Source organism: Theropithecus gelada, chromosome 3 (genome assembly GCF_003255815.1).
Source record: "Theropithecus gelada isolate Dixy chromosome 3, Tgel_1.0, whole genome shotgun sequence".
Lineage (NCBI taxonomy): Eukaryota > Metazoa > Chordata > Mammalia > Primates > Cercopithecidae > Theropithecus > Theropithecus gelada.
Window position 1 is genome coordinate 112,911,430 of NC_037670.1, and position 19,383 is coordinate 112,930,812.

A 19,383-nucleotide genomic window follows, 5' to 3' on the forward strand; every position below is an offset into this window, starting at 1 on the left:
GCAATGGAAACAACCCAATTGTCCCTAATTAGGGAATGGGTTAAATCCATACACCAGAAAACAATGCAGCTCTGTGAGACAAGAGGGACACTACATTGGTCTCCTCCTTGCAGTGACATGAGAAGATCGATGAGATGCATTAATGAGAAAAATAAGATGAGGAATTGTGTTTAATATGAGAAAAGTAAAAATTAATATTAATTTCTTACATTTACATAAAGGAAAGAAACATAAGAATACGCTGGGGGCCTGTGGTGGGGTCAGTGGTTCTAGGGAAGTTGGCAGAGGGGAGGCGGCTCTGCACTATGCTCCTTTTTCCTATTGCTTGACATTTTAAATTGCTTAAATTTATTATGTATTAGAAAATTAAACAAAGTTTGTCCTTATGTCTCAGATTATCTTTTCCAGACTCTCTAGGGCACTCCTTGGGGTAGATCAAGGAGCTGGAGAGTGGAGTTGGGACAGGCGGACCCTAGCACTGATATTTTCCTCATTTGGGATTGTATATTTTCTTCTCCAGGACTATGAGATCTACGAGGTCAGGGACTGGGGGCTCCCCTGGATGGTCTGGTAAGTGTTGCTTGGGGAAGGACTCGGAGATTTGCTTCCTTTGACTCAGTCTGTTGTTTTGTCTCCTCTTGACTCCTTTCAAGCAAACTCAGGAAACACTTATCATACTTATGTGCTATGGTTCATAGCCCTGAGCTTTGCCTGGAATAACCTTCTTGCTCATCACCACCCATGCTTTCCACTATCTTCGTATGTTATTTTTCTGTTTTCCTATTACTTTCTATGTGTTATGTGTCTGTTGTGGGGCTTACACCTAATGTTAATAACTGAAACATAAATATTCTAGTTTGTATATGCCCACCAGAGGAGTCACATACATAATGTCTGTTCTAACATTCAATACAATCAAGTGCAACAAACATTTATTGAACACCACATATGTACAATGAACAGTCCCTGGTGTCTTGAAGTTCACAATCTGTTATCTTAATGGGTACCACATCCTAGTACTTTCCAAAATACAACTAATACATGCTTTTGTATGTTGTTGATGAAGATAAATTCTATTCCCACAAAAGCACATAAATTACTCCATGTTTTCTAATCCAGAAACTAGGCAGGCCAAATGATTTCATCTTAATTGCTCCTTTCTGTCTGTAACTTTATTCATTTTAAATCTTTTCAAATTCTCTTGTTTTATCTGCCTACAATTTAAAATTTTAGGTCCTAACACAGGGAAATTAACCTTCTTGAAGTGCCCACAATTGGATCGTCTATAAAGAACTGTGCTCTTCACTCCATTAAGAACACGTGGATCCGTTAGAGGATGCCTCTTGGTTGCTTAAAAAAAGAGTCAGTCCATTTAAAATTGTTAGTTTTCTATAGTCTTTCAGAACATAGAATTCATTTAGAATTTCCAGCAAAAGTACAAAGAGTCTTCAGGGAAGTTGAAGAAGATAAAATAATTCTGAACACACTGTACACTTTCAGAAGAAAAATATTAAGAGTAAAAATAGTTTCCCAACTCAGTCATTCTTTGGAACTGATAATTTATTCCTGATGGTTCCCCAAAAGAGGGGAAGAGAAGCAAAATAATATATTTGGCTCCTCTAATAGATATTATTCATAGCTCTTTTCCCTCATAGGATAATGGACTATTAGAGCTTCTATAAAATCCCTTTCAGTAATTTTATGGTGGGTCTGCATTTTGTAAGCCATGTTTTATAACTGAGAGAAGAAAAAAAAAAAAAACACAACCACCAAGAGAATAATTTTTACAATAATTCATTCCACTGATTTTATTATATTTTCAATTCCAAACCTTTCCCCTCTCTTATAAAAATTAGACCATGTTTGAGATTCGTCTGTTAAGTGTAATTATTAAAACAAAGTTTCAAGCCTGCCACCTACTGGTGAACAAAAAGGACAACTTATTTTAAAAGTTCACATTTCTTTCAGATTTTTCAGTGTTTAGGTTTAAATATTTTACATGAAAACATATTGAATGCTGTACAATAGAACATTCAGAACATCTTACATGTTTAAACTCAAATTATAGACCATATATTTATCAGTTTTGTAAAGAAATAAAAATATGATTTTTCCTTTTTACAATCCAATACTTTTCCTGGTCACTTATTGCAAGAAGTGACACAGATGAGTTACAGCACCCCAATTTAAATTTTGTTTTTGTAGACATGGATGCCAGTCTAACTGATGATGAAATTAACGGTTACTGCAAAATCAACCAGTCAAATAAAATAAAGTATATATGGTGAAAATCAGACAAATAATTTGTGAAAACAAAAGGACAATTCCATTAATAGATAAAGTACACAATGGAAAAAGTAACCAAAATTTTTCAAGGTGGTATATTGCTTGAGCGGGAACATTTATATACTCACCTTTTGCATATAGGAAGCACCTAGTCATCTGTAATTAACGAAACATACCTGGCTTAAAATGTGGTAAAGAATGAACTCCAGGCCATGTGTCCTCATTTGGCGTTCCAAGAACCTAGTGGAGAGCAGGAAATTGTGGAACAGCCTTATTATTTCCAAAGCACTCAAAATTCTCAAGTGTAGAAAAATAGTACACTACATATTATGAAACTCTGGTATTTTTTTTTTCCATTATTGTGTGCCAGGGATTTTATTTCAGTAAAAACAAACCCGGCTAAAGAGCCACCCAAGATGAATCTCTGTGTTATAACAAATACAGCTGAATGTGGTAAGACAAGTTAAATCTGCTATATTTTATCAAGTCCAAACTTAATAAGTAGGCTAATGAATCAAACAATAAGCTGTCATCTTCATGCTGCTGAATGAAGTTTGTATGTGTCCCTCATGATTCCTTCATAAGCTTTTGTCTTTCACTCCAGTCTCATCATTTAACAGTTCCAACAATTCTGCCATCTCTACCCCACATCCTCTGTCTGAGCATTATAATGTTTCAAAAAGGCAGGGTTGACAGCTTAGAATGCTCAAATTCTCTCATTACAGTTACAATTTGTAATTACGTGATTTACAGTTTCCTTTTGCCAAAATACTGTTCTTCCCACATGTTTTCCTTTTTCTATCTGTATGTCTACCTTCTTTCTCCATCTACTTTTCTATCACTACAATGTTTGATCTGGGGAAAGGAATTCATGGGCAATTCCAGCTCACATGTAACTGGGCACATTCCATTTGAATATTCTGTTCCATGATCTATGGCTCTTATACTCAATGATCATGGCAAATCACTGACTGAGAACAGAGTTTCAGGGTTAAGCACCTAGAAAGGGGAGATTCAGGGTTAAGAGGCCAGGCTCTGAAGACACCTTGAGTTCAAATCTTTGCTCCCCTATTTACCAGCCATGTAAGCTTGGGCTGAGAAATAACCCCACTGAGCTTGAATTTCCTCATCTGTAAACTGGAGGGTGTTGACAGCACCTACCTCAATGTGGTAGGAGAATGCTACCTAGCACACAGTCAGCACTATGTCAGTATTAGATATTACTCAAAGAACCCACAGAAAACTGGGTCTAGTCAGATCAGGGAGGCTCCAGCCACGTGGGAAAATTTAGACTGCCCACTTTTTCCACAGGGACTCTATGTTCAAGGGTGTCAGAGCATCATAATGTTGCCAATAATGATTCCAGATGGCGTCATTCAAACTATATTGGATAAACATGGATAGACCAACAGGTTAGAAAGGGCAAGAGATAAAGCTGGAAACCAGCAGAGGAGGAGAAGGACCACTAGATATTATGAGAGGTGTAAACCAAAAATAAAATTATAAGCCCCTCAACCATCTGAATGGACCCCTCCTGTCAGCCAAACGTATTCTAAAGTTAACCTGAAAAACTAGTTCAGGCCATGAAGAAGGGGAGCATAACACAGGAGCCTCATTATACCTGTCTCCTTTTTGGAATTCAGGCACAGCTGACCAGCAGAAACATCAACACAGGCCTTAAGACTGATAGGACAGACTCTGTAAATCCTATAAGAAACATTTACAGTCTATTGTCTCTGAAGCCTGCTACCTGGAGGCTTCATCTGCATGATAAAGCCTTGGTCTCCACCCTTTTGGTAACCCCTTTTGGTAACCCAGACATTCCTTTCTATTGATTCAGTCTTTAGGTAATAACTCTCTGAACCAATTGTCAATCAGAAAATCCTTGAATTCACCTGTAACCTGGAAGCTCCCACGTCCAGTTGTCCTGCCTTTCTGGACTGAACCAATATACATCTTACATGTACTGATTGATGTCGTATGTCTCACTAAAATGTATAAAACCCAGCTGTAGCCTGACAACCTTGGGCACATGTTCTCAAGATCTCCTGAGGGCTGTGTCATGGGCCATTGGTCACTCATATTTGGCTCAGAATAAATCTCTTCAAATATTTTACAGTTTGACTCTTTGTCAACAGAGGAAATGAAGCATATTCACTTTATCTGAGGATTTGTAGGCACTACTAGGCCAAATGGTAATACAGGGCTCAAATTGTTCATGCATTTATTTACTAGTGGGTGACATGGCAGTGATGTCAAAGAGTGGCACGTACACAGTAAGTGCCAAACTCCCTGCTTCCTACTCTAGTGAATCAGGATTAAATACATGTATTTATGTTCCTGGCTGAAACATGAATCCAGCATCAGCAAATGAGAAAATAAAAATTCTTTTAAGACTCATACTTGGTTACTTTTTCAAGCACTAATTAATACTAACATCAATAGACAGATCTACACAAACTAGGTCACGTTATTGATGGGCTGGATGATGAGGGGGAAGGAGGCAGGCAAGAGAGCTGGAAGAGTTGTAACACGAGAAAAGAGACAAAAGCATTGTCTCTGACATAAACGCTTATGATAACAGTGTCTCTGCAAAAGGCATTTCTCCCTTTCTTTTCAATAATCCCAATCATTATTTCAAGAGGAAACAATCAAATTTGCAGGCAGCACATACAGCTAATCTGGAAATGCTCCACTTTGTTCTCACTAAAATTTGCATCAAGGACAAAGAAGTCCAACAGTACTAAACTTTAGCAACAAAAGGGAGAAAATGTCAGCTCAAAATCACAACTTGAACACAGCCAATCTGTCACATGCAAAATTAGACCCTATGGAAGTTTTATAAACAATGAAAAGTCCAGCCAGAATCTGAGCCCTGTTCTCTTGCTCCTAATAAAGTACAATTGTTTTCCTGGCTGCCTCTGTTTTGACAATGCTTGCGTTTGCAAAACTTTTTTATAGGCATTATCGTCATCCATATCCAGTGTTCTGTTTCAAAGTGATTATGAAATATTATGGTCATACTATAAAAATTTCCAGGAAAGAAACAAATACATTAGACTTTTCTTTTTCAATTACAGGTTTAACTATTGAGATTCTAGACCTCAAACTGTCCTGCTTACAACCCTGAACCATTTACACAGAAAATGCAAAGTGGGCAGAAAGTGGGCAAAGGAAAAGAATAATTAAAAATTAATTTTGCTTCCTGTAAAAACCATTTTGGAAAAAACAGTTTGGGTTTAATGTATGATTAGCAATGACTGGCTACCTGTGCACTAAGGGAGAGTATGTGTGGTCTCTGATGCCAGATTTTCATTCCTATTAATTCACGAACAAGTTCCATTAACAAGACATATTTAAGTTAGAAGAAAAAGAGTATTTTCTAAAAATCAAAAATAATCTTTTGCAAATGAAACACAAAGAAAATGAAAATTGCACCTGAGGTGCCACCAACACTTAAAATGTGGTCCCCAGCTCTGTAAATAGGCAGGTTCATGACACTTGAAGCCCCTTTCCATCTATGATACACCGAAAAGTCTTCTACGTATCCATTTAAGCAGATTTACCCTAAACTTGTGTCTGTGGTTTGTCCATCTCCTGTTTCCTTTATTGGTTCAGCTCTTTATTCGGCTAACACTTATTGTACTCCTCACAGAAGATGTAAGAACGTGGACTCTGCCTTGAGGTGCCCCTGGCCTAGTGATGCAGATGAACCGGGGTGGTGATGAATGGCCTTCAACATAACAGAGCTGATGGTATGGGAGAGTGAGGTCAGAGCCTAAAGAAGGGAGGCTTGAGTCTTCCTGGGGGCAGGGAGAAAGGCTACTGGGAGAGGGTGGTTTAGTGGGAGAGGGAACACTGAGTCACAGTTTGCCAAGTAAAGAAAGGGTGGGAGTGACAGTAGAGTGTATGGTTATAAGGAGAGGCTTATGTCAGAACACTTTCAGCTCTCCAAATTAACAGAATGCTCAGCCCCTGTGTCTTCTCATAGTGGATTACTCTTCCCTAATGCCCTGCCCTAATCCTGCCAGCTGAACTCCTACCTCTATTTGTAGCTTTAGTTCAAGGGTCACTTTTTCCTGAAAGACCTTCTGGACTCTCTGGTCCAAGTTATATGCTGCCTGTTTGTGATGTCTGAGTGCTTTATGCAAACTTCTATTTAGAACCTCGCCATTACCTGGTAATTGCTAGATTACTCATCTGTCTCCGCATCGTGGTCCTCAGAGTGGAGACGACAATGTTGATCTCTGGATACTTAGTGTACCATGTGCCTGGCACCAGATACGCACCCAGTAAATGTTGACTGACTGAGTGAATGAATGGTGTGTCTGGATAACACTGTGGCTAGACTGCAGGTTGCACTACAGGATGGGAAGCAGAAGCCAGATGCTGAATTCAAGGAGACTGCATTTTATCTCTGTTTAAGGTTTTTGCAAATTGCAGGTCATATGACTGGTTGGGGGATTGTAAATTCATCAAGGGAGTTGACATCGGCACTTTTCAAAAGATGGAATTCAAGAGAAGATATCAGAGGGCAACATAAATGTAAAGATACATATTGTTTTATGAAACTTCTGTTCAAGTTACATCTTTGTGTGTATACATAGTGAATCATGATGTAAAATATATATTCTGCTGTTTAAAATCCACTCATACAGGGAAGAAGTTATTAGCTGAAATCAAGAATGCCAGAGATGAAGCAAGTTTGGAGGCTGAGAGCAAAGGGTTTCATTCTGGATCTATTAAATGTTAGAAACGCCTGCAGGTCAAGATTGGGCAGCTGGAAATACACGTCTGGATCTTGGGAGAGGAATTTCAGAGGGAGAAAAACATTTGGCACTCCTCAGCACACATATGGTAACAAATAGCAAATGCCAAAATGCAAGCTACAAAATGGTCTCACGTCCCTCTGTTCAGAAATATACAGTTGCTAGAAGTCTTTTCTGTGATTTCTTATTAGACTATTTAACATCTGTTTAAAAAAAAAAAAAAAGGACAAGCTCATCTTATCAGTGGAGGTCTACACCCCTGACCCTGAGGAACTAAGAGGTAATGATGGCCCCACACTCACTCCTCCAGGTGTGCCTCTGCCCTGGCAGGTGTGGCCAAGGTTCTGCCCGTTATGTCAGCCTCTGTTGAGCAGAGAAGATACTGAGAAAAAGAGGGCCTCTCTGTGAAAATACCTACTCCAAATAACAGGAGAAAAGCAAATTCTAAACTTCTAGAGCTCAGAGTAACTCTGACAAACTAGTGTTTGTTAGAAATATTTACTTATCTTTCTAAACTATCACTAATTCCACAAATTATCTCACTTTCTAGTCTTTGCTTTTGCACAGGCCTCGGGGCTGCTAAACAGGAGTCCATGGGCTTTTCCTGAACACCTGTGATTTAAGTAGAACAAGACCTGCTAACGGTTCTTCCTGGGTCAAGGGGACCGAGAGGTCTCTAACGGAGACTACAGCACAGAGGAATTCTGGCCTCTGGGACACAAATAAAACTGGCTCACAGAAGTGTGTCCTAATGAAGCGATACGGAAAGCACCAGATTCCCACTTCAAGGCTTTACATCTTAGGGGCACGACTACAGTGGCGATGAGGATTTTAAACGGACTCAGCTGTGGATTCTGAGGGACTGGAGAACAACCAGTCCCTTAGGATAGGGCGGAGTGTGACTGTCATCCCATCTTAAACCACATGCCAAATGCCCGCTTTTTAAACACATTTTAAACATTCTTTCTACTATCCAGAACTGATGATTTTTAAGCTGCAACTCCGAAAGTCCACACATATAACATCTCTAAAATAATGATTGCTTCACAGCTGTACTACTTTCGGATCTGGAAGATTTTTTTCTGGCTCCTTAGTGAGAAGCCCTAAAAGAAACCTATGAAGTGGCTCAGCAGAACTCAGCTGCAATATTATACACCCTGCTCTGGAACAGATGGTATGAAGTTCCCAGAAGAGCCAGAGAGAGAAAGCAGAACTTCCTAATTCTGATCCTGACTGTGCACTCTCCACCCGGAAATACGATGATCAGGTGGAAACGCAGAGGAACCACCTGGAGCTTGCACTGCCTCCGACAGCACAATGAATGTGCTGCAGACAGGGCAGGTGGAAGGCGAGGAGAAAGGTTTCAGGATCCAGTGGCCGCATGGGTGATGGTGAGAAGGAATTGTTTTATTTTTCGAGATAGGATTTCATTCTGTCGTCCAGGTTGGTGAGCACTGGTGTCACCATGGCTCACTGCAGCCTCAATCTCCCAGGCTCAAGTGATCCTCCCATCTCAGCCTCTCAAGTAGCTGGGATGACAGGCACACTCCACCCTATCCTACTAAATTTTTTATTTTTTGTAGAGATGGGGTACCACTGTGTTGCCCAGGCTTGTACTCCTGGGCTCAAGTGATCCAACTGCCTCAGCCTCCCAAAGTCCTAGGACTACAGGTGTGAGCCACCACACCCGGCCAAGAAGGAAATTTTTTAAGAGGAGGATATAGTGATAGAAAAAGTAGAGGTTGAAAGGATGGAGTACATTAAGGGGAAGGGGAAAGATGCAAGTAAGAGGAGATTATAAGAGTGGCCAAGGACAGATGGAAATGACCAAAGAGCAAATTTCGGCATGGAAATCTTAAAAAATGTCAATTGCATACTTGAATCAAATATTCATTTTCTGTATGTAGACAACTTCTAGAGTAGGTCAAGGGTATCCCTAAAAACCAAACAAACAAACTAGTAACAGCAGTGGTCTCTGGAAAGGGGAATGGGTGGCTGGAAATCAGAGGTGGAAGGGGCCCACGCTTTTCACTGGTGTTGTTCAACCATTAATTATGCTTTCCCATCCATGTAATAAACAGAAATGTACTGAGTGATGACAACATGACCACGCCTTTCCTATGTGTAGAAGATAAAAGATTTTTTAAAAAAGTGTCTGCCTTAGAGTTGCTCAGTCTGGAAAGAGAGACAAAGAGACAAGCATGTGAAACAGAAAGTCAGCATGACAAGGCTGCTCAATGAGGGGTGTGATGAGTGCAGCGGGGGCCTAGGAAAAGAGGCGAAGGGACGGCTTGAAGAAATGAAGCCTTAAAACTGAGAGTTCTAAAGTGACCAGGAGCTTGTCAAGCAAATGAGTAGGAGAAGGACACTCCAGAAAGAAGAGAGTGTGTATAAAGGTACAGAGGTATGCATGTGTGTGTACCAACTCCAAGTGATCTGGTGTTGTCTTCTGGGAACACCCCTGTATTAGTCAGGTTTCAGGCTGCTGATAAATACATACCCAAGACTGGGAAGAAAAAGAGGTTTAATGGACTTACAGTTCCACATGGCTGGGGAGGCCTCACAATCATGGTGGACAGAAAGGAGGAGCAAGTCACGTCTTCTATGGATGGTGGCCGGCAAAGAGAGAGCTTGTGCAGGGAAATTCTCATTTTTTAAACCATCAGATGTCATAAGACTAATTCACTATTATGAGAACAGCTCAGGAAGGACCCACTCCTATAATTCAATCACCTACCACTGGGTTCCTCCCATGACACGTGGGAATTGTGGGAGTTACAATTCAAGATGAGATTTCTGTGTGGATACAGCCAAACCATACCAATTCCTCTGGGAACTCTATGTGGATTGCTTTTATAGCTCACATTTTAGAGATCATATTTTAGCATGTGCTTTCCACTACCACATACACGCTGAAGTGTTCTAAGTATTTTTCTCTATCTGAAGTTCCACTTGCAAGATCCGGATTTATATTTTCAGCCCCTCCAAGGTGTAGTCAGGAGGAAGGGAAGGAAGTGGAGGTCTACGGGAGGAGGCTGCAGCCAAGTTGATAAGATTAAATAATAAGCAAGGGCTTTTTAGATTTTAGGGACATAGACAAAGAGCAGGAATGACAAGACCAGCTCTGCACCTCATAAAACTCCTGGAGTTGGTGGTGGAGAAGGGGGACAAGAAGCTGAGAGGTTAGTGAAGAGGCCACACAGAAAGGCCAACACAAGGGTTCATCTACGGGGCATATGAGAACCATTTGGGAGCTTCTAAAGCCATGGTGCTCAACCCTCACATGTCAAATGCCCCCTTTTTAAACACATTTTTAAACATTCTTTCTACTATCCAGAAATGGGACTCATAGATCATAAAAGGTACCTATGCACAACTAAAAAAATCAGTATAATACTGTAACCATTGCATAAAGAAGACATGAAAGTATTTCATGAAAAAATATGTGCCCAATGGAAACAACTCAAATAGGATGGCACCAATGGGCAAAATGAAATAATTGGGTGCCTGTACCGATACGCTAAACTACCTTGAAGGCCATAGCTATCAATGATGACACATTCAACTGTGTTGCATTAGAGACTCGAATCTTGAATAGCATTGCTGTGTGTCAAGATTTTCTGAAACTGCTGATTAGCTGCACACCTGATATTTCAGTGTATATTAATATTTATTATGTATTAAAACTGAGAAAAATGTCTTCTGCTTATAGGTACAACTGTGTTTATATATTGTGTTTACTGTGTTACTTACACGTAATTGTATTTCTAGATAAAACAGAGATACTAAGCAATTCAAGGTTTGGATAATTATAACAAAGTTTTTCATAATAGAAGTGTCTGGTGGGTCGTTTAGTTTTTCACTGAGCAAGACTGACCAACAGTGCCGAGTCTAGCATTGTGGCCACCACCCATGAAAAGGCAATAGCATCTTAATACGAAAACCAAGAATAATCCCCAATACTTCTTCCATTGAAAATTCTTGTTTTATAAGTATCTCTGACTAGGTCCTAGCCCAGATGAATTAAGTCAGCTCTTTGTAAAAGTTCCACAGGTGATTCTAAGTCCAGTGGTGGAACTACTGGCCCAAAGTAGCTTTTCCCAAGGTGTGGGATATGTACTCCCACACTGAAGATTATTTTAGGATATGAATAGAGCATTAAATTATATTTACTCACATGTTTTGAATTTCTTTCAATTTATTTGAGAACATCAAGGAGAAAAATCTCAGCTTGGTGCTTATTTTTAAAACCTTTCAAACACTTGCTAACATCCTCCATAGAGAAAGCAGCCGAAGGTTCAGAATTGTGGCCAGGCAGGAAGGTCAATTTCATAATAATAATAACTGGTTTTCACTGAGTTTATTTTCACATTTACCTCTTATTAATGGCGATACATAAAGGTTTTCTACTTTCTATAGTGTTATAAACAAATACATAAAATTATTTGAAATGAGTTGACTGAAGAAAAATATTAAGTCATTAAAAGAATGCTATAATGTTATAGTCAAAATTTAGGAGGAAGAGTAAGAGAGACAATTTGGGAGACTCATGGTCCTAGAGTAGGAAGAGATGAAGATGGAATATTGGAGACCACCAAGTAGACACTCAAAAGGGCACTCGCTGGCTTCCGCTCTTCTGGCCTAGTCTGCAGGACCTGCTGGATTCACCATCAGGATTAACAGTGAAAGGCAGATGGCTGGGGGTGTCTCACGACTGCCTCAGAACTGGTCAGGGAGACAGACCAGAGATCCAAAGACTGGATGGGATTTCTTCAAACATTCTTGAGTAACTTCTTCAGGTTTGTTATTTTTATACATGCCTCCACCATCTCACCACAGTAATGTATTTCTATTATCAACTTCTTATTTTTACCTCCTATCTATTTTTTCTCTCTCTTGCCATGTTGGCGGGCTACCAACATGTCCTAAGGCACTAGCCAGTGCCCTCCCAACCAGTCTACTTGCCTCCGTTCTTGTACTCTTCCAATTAATGCATGCATATTCCTGAGTAATCTTCAAAGTCAAATGTGATCAAATTCCACTCCCTGAATCAGATCTCTCAATGGTTCAGTGGCTTCCCAGTGTTCCTGGGTAAACCTGATATTGCACACATGACCCTCAAGCTGCTAGCTGCCTTGGGCCTGCCCCTCTCTCCCCTTACCTAGGAACCACCACCCCTTCCTTTTCCTCTCATGCTCTGCTCACACTGATCTTTTGGTGCCTTAAATTTGCCATGCTGCTCCCCCATCCCCACACAGGGCCTTTACACATGTATTTCCAAAGCCTGGACATCTGTGCCCATTCCACCTGGTTCCTAATTCATTTTTCATCTCTGAGTTGAAACATCCTTTTCTCAGGACAAACCCCTGCATATTGGGGCAAAATCCCCATAATATACCATTATAGCACTGTAGGCTTCTTGGTAAAAATTGTCACAGTTGAAACTTTACATTTATTTCTGTGAATATTTGATAAACGTCTATTTCTTTCATTGGACTCTAACTGTAATAAGTAAAGAGATCATGTCTTTTTAAAAATTTTTGTTTACTTTATCTTCCTTTTGTTTATCAAAGTACATGAAGTAGGCACTCATTAAATATTTGTTTAACTATATAGACCTGAAGGATCCTTGTAAATGACAAATTATCATGACTTCATTTAATAAAAGTCATGTTAAACTAACCTTTTTAAAAAGTAGAAGACAGTTGTCTTCAGCTTCAATATTTATGCTTTTCCTCCTACCTTACTCTACCTTCCTGGAGAAGAACAGTGATGCAAATTAAAATTCTTCTAGAAGCCAGTCAAGCAGGTGACTGAGGGAGAGGGCTGGGGAGAAAGAAGGGGGACTGAATGTGACAAGGCCCTGTCCATAGAGAGCAGCGACTACTCAGCTTCCACTGGAGGCTGCCCCGCACAGTGCAGGCCCCCAGTATTGCTGTAGCTTTCATTTCACTAAGGGAACTGGATGATACCTGGATTTCCTGTGAAAGTACCTTAATCCTATGACCTAATTCAAATTTCTAAGAAAAATTACTTAATTCAAATTTAAAACAAAAACTAAATGAGATGGGTCAAACAAAACTTGTCGATGTCCTGAATTCAAAGAAGAGCAGCTGGGCAGTAACCTTTGCTCCTCTAGCATATGTTGATTTTAGCCAGGCATCAATAAAATAAGCTATTGTTTATTGATATCATGTGTGCAACATCAGGTTTACAACCAGTTTACTGACAAACTGGTTGTTCAAGGTTGCACAGCTAGAAAGTGGGGGAGCTGGAATTCTAAATCAGGTTGGTGTGACTAGAGAGACCATGCTTCGAAGAGCTGTACTATCTGCTTCCAGGAGATAGTACAGCTGAGCAATGTGGCTCAGATGTCATTAAACAATTTATATCCACCTGACCAGACCCTAGAAGGAGGTTTTGAGTATTAGAATAAGGTTTTTTTCATTCTGTCTCTCCCTCACATTCAATACACACACACGCCCATGCGCGCACACACACACACGCACATTTATATATGTCTATAGGACATATGTATGTAGGTGTACATGTATATTCTGTATAATGTTAGATATCATCCTCTTCAGCATTTTTATCAGTGACTTGAAGGAAGACAGAAGAGATGTCTTATATTTTTCAGATGACATGAAATAGAAGGGGTGTGTAGCATTCTGATGGCTGAACCAGGATTCAAAAATATTTAATCAGGCATGAACAACTGGCTAAACCTAACACCAGGAAAATGTGATAGCTATAAACATAAAGTCCAGTACTTAGATTCTATTAATTGATGGTTCAAGATGGGAACACCTGGCATGCAGCAAGCTGCATAAAAAATGACTCGTGGTTTTTAGCTGAATAAAAACTTCTGTAAGACCACCTACTGGAAGTCAAAAGAGATTAGGCGGGTTGACTCTAAGCTTGCCCCTGTGATTCCCACCTCCTGGTGTTCACAACCTTCTCCCTGAGTGTGGGTGGGAGCAGCAACTTCTAACCAACAGAATATGACAAAAGTGATGAGATGTCACTTCTGAGATTACAATTGGCCCTTGAACAATGCAGGGGTTGGGGCACCAACCCCATGCACAGTCAAAAATTCCCATATAACTCTCGGCTCCCAAAACTTAACTACTAATAGCCTACTGTTGAACAGAGGTCTTACCAACTATATATGTTATATTTATTATATACCATATCCTTACAATAAAGTAAGCTAGAAAAAAGAATATTAGGAAAATCAAGAGGAAGAAAAATATAGTTACTATTTATTAAGTGGAAGTGAATCACCACAAAGATCTTCATCCTTATCTTCACGTTGAGTAGGCTGAGGAGGAGGAAGAGGGCTTGGTCCTGCTATCTCAAGGGTGGCAGATGTGGAAGACATGGAGGAGACGGAAGGGGAGGCAGCAGAGACAGGCACATTTGGTGTAACTTTTATCGAAAAAAATCCATGTTCTAAGTGGACTTGTGAATTCTAAATCTGTGTTGTTCACAGGTCAACTGTATATTGTGTACAATGATAATAGCCATTGTGCTAGAGGACTTGCTCCCTTGCTGGCTTTGAGGAAGTGAGCAGCCACGTTGGGAAGGCCTGAAGGCAAGGAACTGGGGGTGGCTTCAGCCAACAGCCAGCAAGAACCTGAGTCTTTAGTTCCACAGCCTGCAAGAAACTGAGTGTTGCCAAGAACCACATGAGCTCCAGCCGACCCTCACATCAGACTGCTGCCCCAGCTGATACCTTGATTACAGTCTTTTAAGACCATGAAGCAGAGGGCCTAGCTAAGTCATGCCAGGCATCCCAACCCACAGAAACTGAGAGATGATAAATGTGCCTTAGTCACTACATTTCTGTTAATGTTGTTATGTAGCAATAAGCAATTAATACAGATGTAATCATTTAATCATATACTAGTCAGAATACATCTGGATTGCTGTGCCAGTACCAGACGCTACATGTGACAAGGGACACAAATAAATAGTCTTCTGTGGAGTGTATTCAGACAGGTTGGGGTGGGGGGAGGGGTGTGCCCCATGTCCCATTGGGCTGACTGGAAATGCTGTTGAGAAAAAAATGGTTTGGGATATGATATCACGTTGAATAGATTCAGTGCTACATTGTGAATGGGAGACTGACTTATGCGGAGCCATGTGACAACAAGGATCAATGGGGTAAAAACATTCATGTACAGCAAAGAAGGGCATTCTAAAGATAAAAGCTGTGTAAAATGGAATCAGCACTTTTATGAGGTTTAAGCAGAATTAAGGGTTGCATTTTGCATTCATTTTGCATTCAGACATAATAAGGATCAAATTCTGCCTCCACAGACCCAGTGCACTAGTTTAATCCTGAGGTAATATACAACAGAGTTTGGGTGACAAGATGAGGTCACACAGATGCCCATATATTTACTTTTGTTTTCATGTGGCTGCAATTACAGCTTAGAGGATAGACAGGAGAAGTGGGTTGATAAGGAAGGGTATGATTAGATGAAGGAGGGCAGAGAAGTTAGTCATGAAAGCTTTCCTTCCCCATTTTCTATAGTGTTGATGCTAATTATTTTGCAGGGAAACAGCACAATCACATGGCTAACAGAATATTTTTCTAGTAGCAGGATAAGCTATCAATATATGTGTGTGTGTGTGTGTGTGTGTGTGTGTGTGTGTGTGTGTTACAGTTGTGAATTTATCTATTTACATATATATACTTCCTTTCTTCCATCATTCCCTATGCCTTACCTCAACTACCACTATGTAAGAGATTAGAGTATTCTGAATGCTCATTTTTGGCAGTGACATACAAGCTGGATGTGGGATTAGAAAATCTTCCTTAAAATCCTATGATTCTGGGTTGTGTTTTGTGGAGCAGCAGAATCTGTAGTGAGGTTCTGTAGAGCAGTGAGCTCTACCTGGGAAAGACAGCAGGGGGAGCCACTGGACTGAGAAAATGAAAAGCTGCCAGGGCTTCAGAAAGCAGCTTCAATATTTAATCAGCTGCTTGGCTGCAGGTGATGGATTGAAGGAGAGGGTGTTTCCAAAATATTACGTAGAGTTTTCAACATTGCAAAGGTTTATATAGGAAGCAACACACACACAAATACTGCTCTTAGAGGGTTTTAAAAAAATGAGTTCAATTCACCTGCTAGAAGGTTACTGTCTCAGTGGTGCTTGGCTGGACACAGGAATTATCTAAGGAATATTTTAAAAATACTGATTAAAAAAAAGAAAATGACCTAGCCCCTAAATTCTTATTTAACTGGTCCAAGGTGCAGCAAGATAGGCAGAATTTTCTGAACCTCCCCAGTGATTCTAACATCAGCCCGGTTGGGACCAGACTGTCCCAATTTAACTAGGCAACCTCCCAGAGGCTGCAGCACTTAGTTATATGGTTTAGAGATTTTTTTTTTAAGTTTTCACCCTGTATCCAGAAGGCCACAAAATATTTGTGGATGAATGAACAAAACAAGCAGGTGGCTGCTAAAGAAATTTGAGGATAACAAATAAATAAATTTAAAATTATTCCAGAAAATGCTCTTAGTGCCTGGAAAATTCTGCAGTGAAAGTAGAACATTTCAAATGTTTTTCCCCAACTAAATGTTCATTCTTTTTCTTCTTCCTGTTCTCCTACTGTTTTTATTCCCTGTCTCCCTAAACCCTGATTCCCTTATGAATTTCACTCTCATCTCAACAACTTTTCTCTCTTTTCAGATTGAGTGATGTTATTGTGACACAGCTTCAGACTCAGTGCCCGACTGCACTGTGGGGGCCACAGCAATGGAAATGTACATGTACATGCAGCGGCCAGAGGGTGGAAGCAGCAGAGGCTGGAGGGAAGTGATGTTGCCAAACGAATGCAGCAGAACCAGCCTGACTGCCTGAAACTGTGCCTCAAAATAGGGAAAAACAGGCAGGAACCTGCAGGCAGGAGCACTAGATGCTACAGCCCTGCTGCTCAAAGTGTGGTCCTTGAACTAGCAGCATCACCACCACTTGCAGAAGCTCAGGTCCCACTCCCTGCTGAATCAGAATCTACAGCTCATGAAGAGCCCCAGGTGGTTTACAAGCGTACTGAAGTTTGAGGAGTACTGCTTTAAAAGATGCATTCTAATTAAGACTTTTAGACTTATAAAGCATGAGTAGTGGAGAGGAAGTTATGGCCACAGGTCCATCTTCATCTGGAGTGCCTATGTAAGATTATTCTTTAAATTAGCATTTGTAAAGGAAGGGTTGAGGGCAATTTCAAGTTCTGTGGTGTCAGGAGCTACCACTGATGATAATGACTGCATGGAGAACTGGCTCGGCACTCTGCAAGTCAGAGCTCACCCCTCGGCACCTGCTCTTCTACCTTTAACAGCCTTATAGGCTAGGTAGCTCCAAGAGGTTTTGAATCATTTCTGGAAGCTGGCAGGACATAATAATAAAAATGTTCAATTCATCCACTGATGCTTTTACTTCAGCTGCAAACTTAAGGCCATTGAAAATCCTCACACCTATGTCAAAATGATACACACGCATGCCCAAATTGCTCACCATCTTGTTTTTCTGTAATGAAAGTAATTTATTTACTGATCTTTGTGTGCTGATTGTCAACTTTTACCCTGAAAAATGTAGTGCTTTAAATATTTAATTTAAATATTCATTTCAGTTACATCGAAATTAAATACGACAGTTATTGAATTGATTCAGAACACTTCGAAAGCTTGACATCCTCAATTGTGTTTTAGAAAATTATATTAACTTCAAAAATATGTTAATATAAATGTATTGATTTCCTGTGACTGCTGTAACAACACAAACTTGGTGGCTTAAAACGAGAAATGTACTCTCTCACAGTTCTGGAGCCTGAGGTCCAAAACTGTTTTCAATGGGCTGAAACTAAGATGTTAGTAGGGCCTTGTCCCCTCTGGAGGGTTTAGGGGAGAAGAGTTTCTTGCCTCTTCCAGCTTCTAGTGGGTGCTGGCATTACTTGGCTTGTGGATGCATCACTCCAATTTCTGCCTCCCTCTTCACACTGCTTTCTCTTCTGTGTCAAATCTCCTGCCTCTCTTTTATAAGAACATCAATGACTGAACTTATGGATCACCTGGATACTCAATGATAATTACCCCATTTCATGATCCTCAACTTAATCCCACCTGCAAAGACCCATTTTTCTAAATAAGATCAGATTATAGGCTCCAGGTATAAGGACTCAATATCTTTGGGTATCCATTATTTAACCTACTACAGAGTAAAATTACCACTTACAAGATATTATTTGTAAATGATACTCAACAGGGATACTTTATACATATAAGATGTATGAAGTAAATAGAAAAATCAGGGGAAACATGTCTACTTGCCAGAATGATTACTTCTCACAAGCTGGTTTACTATTTGCAATTTTACACCTATTATTTTGTGAGTGTGCATCAACCCAATGAAATAGGACATAATAATGAAAGCTAAGAGGGGACCCTGCCTAGGTGCCCTGGAAGAAAAGAACAGAACCAGGATGCAACCTGGATGTATGACACTTTGTGAGGTGTCCTTCCCCCTGCTGTCTGGTAAAACACTACTAATAGGACTATTAATTCATCTCGGTTGACTCACAAAGAGGCTTATGTATGCAAGACCGGCAAAGACTGACAGACTGACAGGGAGTGCTCAGCTGGGTGACCTCACTAGCTAAATGACTCCTTTTCTCCCAGCAGGTGCTGCTATACTTCTGCTGAACTACTGGACGTACTTAGTTTGGTTTCAAAGTCAAGGAATGACATTCCCATATGGATATTTCCTATGAAAACCAAGTTTGTGATTTATTCTTATTTTATCCTGGAAAATGTAATAGTGTTTATCTTTAAACTAAGGAGAAAAGAATGTATTTGTTATTTTTTTTCTTGCTTTGGACCTGATGCAGGGAATTTTAATGAACTTAATAAGTACCCATGAACTCACTACGTCATTTAACAACAATCCACATCTAATTGTCTGGCTCAGGCCCCATGCAATCTCCTGACCTCCCCCAAGTGAAGTAAGCTCCATCCTGAATCATGTTCACTATTCTCTACACTTCTTTGTTATGTAACTTTGTTGTCCTTATAACGATTATAAAATAATTTTAATTATTTTAAAATTTACATATAGGATATAATGCTGTAGCTAATATTTTGGGATTTTTTTTTTCACTTAACATTACATTGCTAAGATTCATCCAAACTCCTGTGTGACTATTATCTAAAGGGAATATTATTCATCTACTTGCCTATTGACGAGCATTTGCATTGTTCATGGGTTTCTGTTCATGATACAGGAAGGAAAATCACATCACGCAAAAATGGCAAGTAAAACC

General features: G+C 40.0%; 1 protein-coding gene across 4 annotated transcripts in view; it reads right to left on the reverse strand.

Moving 5' to 3' along the window:
• The window catches only part of CDK14 (cyclin dependent kinase 14), a 591,864-nt gene that overhangs the window by 150,175 nt on the left and 422,306 nt on the right, over positions 1-19,383 (reverse strand). For all 4 annotated transcript variants that reach the window (XM_025378501.1, XM_025378504.1, XM_025378502.1 and 1 more), the window contains one exon: positions 2,463-2,526. In XM_025378501.1, the coding sequence (XP_025234286.1) occupies positions 2,463-2,526 (64 nt within the window). The remainder of the gene's footprint in view (positions 1-2,462; positions 2,527-19,383) is intronic.